General features: G+C 42.1%; 2 protein-coding genes across 2 annotated transcripts in view; one reads left to right on the top strand and one right to left on the bottom strand.

Annotated features, from left to right (window-relative positions):
* The window catches only part of LOC310812120 (voltage-gated inwardly rectifying potassium channel KCNH3-like), a gene marked incomplete at its 3' end in the record, with an annotated part of 10,643 nt that extends 7,367 nt beyond the window's left edge, over window positions 1-3,276 (bottom strand). The window contains 1 exon segment of the mRNA XM_083680541.1: window positions 3,051-3,276. Coding sequence (XP_083536667.1) covers window positions 3,051-3,120 — 70 coding nt within the window. The 5' untranslated portion in view covers window positions 3,121-3,276.
* Window positions 1-6,000, top strand: part of acadl (acyl-CoA dehydrogenase long chain) — a 402,840-nt gene that overhangs the window by 113,959 nt on the left and 282,881 nt on the right. The gene's annotated exons all lie outside the window — the stretch shown is intronic.

The raw sequence follows: 6,000 nt of genomic DNA, 5'->3' as shown, positions 1-6,000 counted from the left end.
CTCAAGCTGAATAATGTGTTTAATATGGAGAGAAAGCAAGCAAGCAAGGGAGGAGAGAGAGAGAGAGAGAGACTTCAGCATTCTCATTGACATGTTGGCAGAGGTGGAGAGGAGTGTTGTGGCTACACCACATGCTGCTGTTCTGTGCAGTCGGGAGGCTGTGTCTGTGCATCAGACAGAGAGAGAGAGCGAGAGAGCGAGAGAGAGAGAGAGCGCCAGAGAGAGAAAGAGAGAATTCTAATTCTAAAAAGCCTTTTTTTTTAGCACAATCCAACATCAAACACTATCACCAAATACAATGGACAGAAATAACTATAAAACCAAAGAGTCGAGACATGACTCAATCATGTCGTTTTGAAATGTCTTAAATTCCACACACCCCCCATCCGTCCGTCCACCCCCGTCCGTCCGTCCGTCAACAGAACAAAGAACACCCATGACCCCCCACACAGCACCAACATACAGTATGTTAGATTGTTGACCAGGCTTTGATAGCCTCGCCATCACCAGTCCCATCATCACAGCTCTAGCACCTGTCAACCCTGCCCCCAGAACCTCAGAGAGAGAGAGAGAGACAGGGGAGTGTGGGGAGTGAGAGGGAACGAGAAAATGTGAGCAAGAGGAAGTAGGGCTCTTGGTTGGTGGTGTGTAAAATCATCCCTCTCTCACAAATGAACAGCGAGCACCACAGCATTTTGCTACGTGACAAATACTCACTAAGGAAGAGGATACGTCCTCATTTAGTCATTTTAGAAGTCATCAAAAAAACTTGATTACATGACCTGGAATACGCCTGATAGAGTAGCACCTGACTGCACCATAAATGGAAGCTCTCTGAATTTAACCAATAAGAGGGTGCTACTGACCTTCTCACACCAGATCCACTAACCTGCGTCACAGTCTAGGCCTCCAAGGGGGGAAAAAGGTGTGCGGACCCCCTGTCACCTGCACATTCCCACGTTCTATATCTCTTGCAGAAAGAGAGAGCAGAAAGACTGCACACTAAACAACCTGAATCAGCATCAAACGATGTGGTCTTTAGGACCACGAGGTGCACCATCATACCATGAAAGTAACTACGGGCTCCAGTGCACTAACCTGTTCCCTCTAAACATTCGTTAAGAGATGACAGCTGCTCCCCAGAGACTAGTGCTTTTTTAATTTTAACTAGATGTTGACATAATACACATCGGCCACTAAGACGGTCTCAGGGGCTTTTTGAAGCCTCTGCTCTGACAGCAGTGTGACGGTAGGCATCATTTCCTTTGACATGCTGCCATAGGTAGAGAGGAGTGTTGTGGCTACATCACATGCTGCTGTTCTGTCGGGAGGCTGTGTCTGTGCATCTGACAGAGAGAGAGAGAGAGAGAGAGAGAGAGAGAGAGAGAGAGAGAGAGAGACTGAGAAAGTCACGTGAATAACCTGATTCTCCCCTGTAGAACCTGCTCCCCCCTCTAGAACCCGATTCCCGCATCTAGAACCTGCTCCCCCCTCTAGAACCTGATTTCCCCCTCTAGAACCTGCTCCCCCCTCTAGAACCTATTCCCCCCTCGATAACCTGATTCTCCCCTCTAGAACCTGATTTCCCCGTCGAAGAACCTGCTCCCCTCACATGCAGCCAGCGTCCTACACTGACAACACTTTTTCACTCCGGATCATCTTCAAAAACCCAGCCAGAGGCTTTCTGCTACTGTGCACTGCACATCCAATAACATCTCCTATCCCTACCCTTCTCTCCTCACCCCCACTTCCATTCTATCTCCCAGTCTTTGCATTGTTCCTATTTCATTCATCAATGAGAGACATACAGACCATTTGATTATGGAGAAGCAACACTACATCAAACCTGTTAACGACTTGCCCATTGACTGCTTGGTAGCAAATTGATAGAAAGAAGCAAAGGGTAATCCATCTGTTACAGGCGGTCAATATTAGATCTGCAGTGTTATTTCAAGAGATGATCTGCTACAGTGAGAGGTTGGCAAAGGCCAATTCTTTCATAATTGACTTGTTGGCACCTATGAGTTCATCAGTCTTATGTAGAGAGACAGTGTTGTCCACAGGCTCACATCCACATCCCAAGTCCAGCCATGCATCTATTGGACGAGGTATTGACAGTTGTAATCGGTACATCAGTGGAGGCAGGTGGAGGTAGGACGGCCTCATTGTAATGCATGGAACGGAAATCAGAGGACGGCCTCATTGTAATGCATGGAACGGATTCCATTCTATGCATCACAATGAGCCCGTCCTCTGATTTCTACCTCCACCTAGCCTCTCCTGCTGTACATCCATATGCAGATAGCCCTGTGCTCTTGAGACAGACTGAGTTCCAACCCAGGCTCTCTACACCCCCACAGGCACTCTTGCGTGAGCCAGCTGAAGCCGTAGCCTAAGCATTAGTTGGGAGATTGAGGCTCTAGCATGTTACTCATCATGTCATGAAGAAAGAAACTCCCACACACTGGCAGCCTTGATTGCCTCATAATAAGATCGGCTGGATTATAACCAATATTTCAGTCAACAGACCTTGATCACGGTTGAAGTCTGTTGACCAAAACATTGGTTCTGGTCCAGCGAACCAATCAAGTAGGTCATTACATTTACCTATAGGTTGGTAAACCCTCTTTATACAAATAAAAAGGTGGGTGAAGTGAGTTTACCCTCCACTAAATCCATAAGCTACAAGCTTACATTCAAATGTGTGAACATGTTCGGGGGGATAATTAGCCAAGGTCCATGGATGACTTGAATGTTGATGTGATGCATGTATATATATTCATTACTATATTGATGACAGTCGTGCACGGCTAAGACTTTGAAGATTACAGTCTTGTGTGCTGCACAGTCCTCAATTTGATCCTCATCTAAGAAAAAAAGAATAGGTGCTTTATAGTTTAAGACATTTCAAAACGACAAATGCAGATCATTGGAATGTCTTGATTATTCAGATGTTTTGGATTTATGATACTGAACATACAAAAAGTTGAATGTTGAAATGTGAAGGCATTTCACCTGGTTAAAACTGCGCTCATGGAAGGGTTACTTACGGGTTCCGTCAAAACGGGTAGCAATTGTGTCGAGGAAAGTGTTCTGCGGCGCTAGCAGACCCCTCGGCATCCTAGACCGGGTAGAGCCTCTCCGATCTCGGCGATCGGTGGCATTAGTCTCGGAGCCTGCGACGAAACCGGGCAAAAATCTTGAAGTACCCGGCGCGCCTCCTAGCCCCTGAAGGAGCGCGCCAATCCGAGAACCTCGGGGCTCCACTTTGAGACCGTAGTAACGACCACTACAAACCCGGTTGTAGTTTATTATGGTAGCAAGAGTAGCGAGCCTTAATATAATTGTGACAACGCAGACAATTTGTAGCGGATGCAATGCGCGCTTCGCAGAATCGGCGCGCTATCCCCCTCACCCCCCAACCACTCTCTCTTGCTTGGTCTCTCTCTCTCTCTCTCTCTCTCTCTCTCTCTCTCTCTCTCTCTCTCTCTCTCTCTCTCTCTCTCTCTCTCTCTCTCTTCCCACTGTGTTTATGACAGAGCAAGGTTGAAAATTAATTCAGAAAAATGTCAACATGGTGATGTGCGGGTATGTTTCAGCTAATCCAGTGATTCTAAGGTTTCATTGTCATGGTTTCATTATAGCCTATGCCAAATAGTAAAATATGTATGTTATGTACATTATCATTATCTATCTTTCGCTGAAAATGTACCATCTCATTTTATGACATTATAGACATTCATTCATTCAATTTCTTACTTCACAAGACTTTGGCTTGTCTGCAGATATCTCCTTCATCCTACCCATTGACAATATATAAAGATCCTGTCTTAAAGGCAATAGCTCCATCTTCAGAGCAAAAATTGAATTACGGATTTCGATGAATCAGATTTATGACAGCCGGTGTCGACGAACCACGAGGTGGTGCCGTTCACTCACTCAATCTAATCAGAGGTTCCGTTTACCAGCAGAAATAAAACGCAATGGGTATATAAATAAATAAAACGGGCGAAAATGTATGAAAATTGTATTATTTTAAACCTGCTTTTCCTTTTCCTCATCACTGATCTTTCAAGCTTTTCAAATTCAAGTTGCAACATATGAAAACGTATTTGAAATATGCCGATGAATGAATTACTTTTTCAATGAATGAATGATTTTCTTTTCCGCGTGTTGTCAAAAACTAACCACACTCACGTTGTATGGTTGTGAGACTTGTTTTGGGAAGGTTTTTAAACGTCAAAATTCAAAAGCTGGATCTCTGTAGCTTTTACAATGTTGGATTGACATTGTTATTTGATGGTTGTTGTTCAGTCAAATGATGTTTGGAATTAACAGTTTATTAGACGTTGTAATGTGATGGTAATTTTTCAACGTTGACTTATGTTTGTCATTTGATCCAAACGTTGTCCACGGGTTGAAAATTAACATTTTCTTTACATTGGCTGTTGACGATCAGCATTTCACAGTTGAAAATGTTGCTTACTTACATAAATACATTTTTCATTTTACCTTTCATTCATACCTCACCTGTCATTTTACCTTTTTACCTCACCTGTGATTTGAACTTATAACCTATATATTAGGTTGCACTGAATCTGTCTCAAGGTGCTATTTGATACCCATTTTGGTTTGATATTTTAAGTTACTGTACAATAACTCCCAATTTAGTGAAGTCAATTTCTGATATATGTATGGTCTACCATGTATGACATTTCATCTTAACACTAAAATAATGTTGTAAAATGTTGTTGAAGGAAATTAATGTATCAGATAAGTGCCACTTTTCCCATACCTATGTCTTCTTGTGACCTGTTTAGGAACTAACAGAATGTCTGTCTAAAAACGTACCATCCTGACACTCTTGAAATGTTTGTATACCCTGCATTGCCTGTGTCTGATATTAACATGATTGTCTACATACAGTATGAGCAACAAACAAGGTTCAGATACCCCTTCTGTGTGAGTAACCTTATAGGAGAGGTGACTACCTAAGTTGATTCCCACAGGATTAGTTGCTCCTATAAATAAGGTGATAGAATTGTGGGCAATAATACTTGTGTCCAAATGGAGCCCCTTCAAATGTATTCCAATGGGTGTCTTTCCACTGGAAAAGAGAGAAAGGAACAAGAGAATTACCTATTCTCCCATGCCATGAATGCTGAATACACAACTTATATCAGCATATCTCAATCTTTCCTCAGTGACTAGTAAAGTTGAATATATGGGAGAATGGGGTTCAAATCCAGTACAACATGCATTGATCAAATTTGAGTGTTCATTGAATTTCCCTTTACCATAATTCAATGAATGTGAGGTCTTGTTACTAACGATGCAAATAATGTTATTGTATAGATACTCATCTGGTATGGTCTAGACTTTCTTTCTATATACTGTAAGTACTGTATGGTAGCAAATACAATTAAAATCCAAGCAGAGCTTTCATTTACTGTATATGTGGATACCAAAAGTAAGATTTGGTCTGTGTGCTGAAGGTTTGCTTTGGGACATAGCCTCAATGATTGCTTACAACAAAAATGCAATAATCTAAAGTTAATGTAATGTTTCTAAGAATATGTCAGAACAATATCTAAGTAGAACAGTGGGTACTTATATTAAAACAGAAATCTGGGACGTTAATATTATAATGTCTTGCAAACGTTATGTTTAGACGTCAGGTTGACATTTGGTATGAGACGTTGCCTCAATGACCCTTTGCCTCACTGTGATCTAAAATAACTTATAATTAAATAAGTATAAGACGATGTTACCACATCCTACTTCACATGTTACCTCATCCTACTTCACATGTTACCACATCCTACTTCACATGTTACCTCATCCTACTTCACATGTTACCACATCCTACTTCACATGTTACCTCATCCTACTTCACATGTTACCACATCCTACTTCACATGTCACCTCATCCTACTTCACATGTTACCTCATCCTACTTCACATGTTACCACATCCTACTTCACATGTTACCTCATCCTA

The sequence above is a fragment of the Argentina silus genome (genome assembly GCF_951799395.1).
Source record: "Argentina silus genome assembly, chromosome: 11".
NCBI lineage: Eukaryota > Metazoa > Chordata > Actinopteri > Argentiniformes > Argentinidae > Argentina > Argentina silus.
Note: the sequence above shows the minus strand (reverse complement) of the source record. Positions and strands in the feature narration are given on the sequence as shown.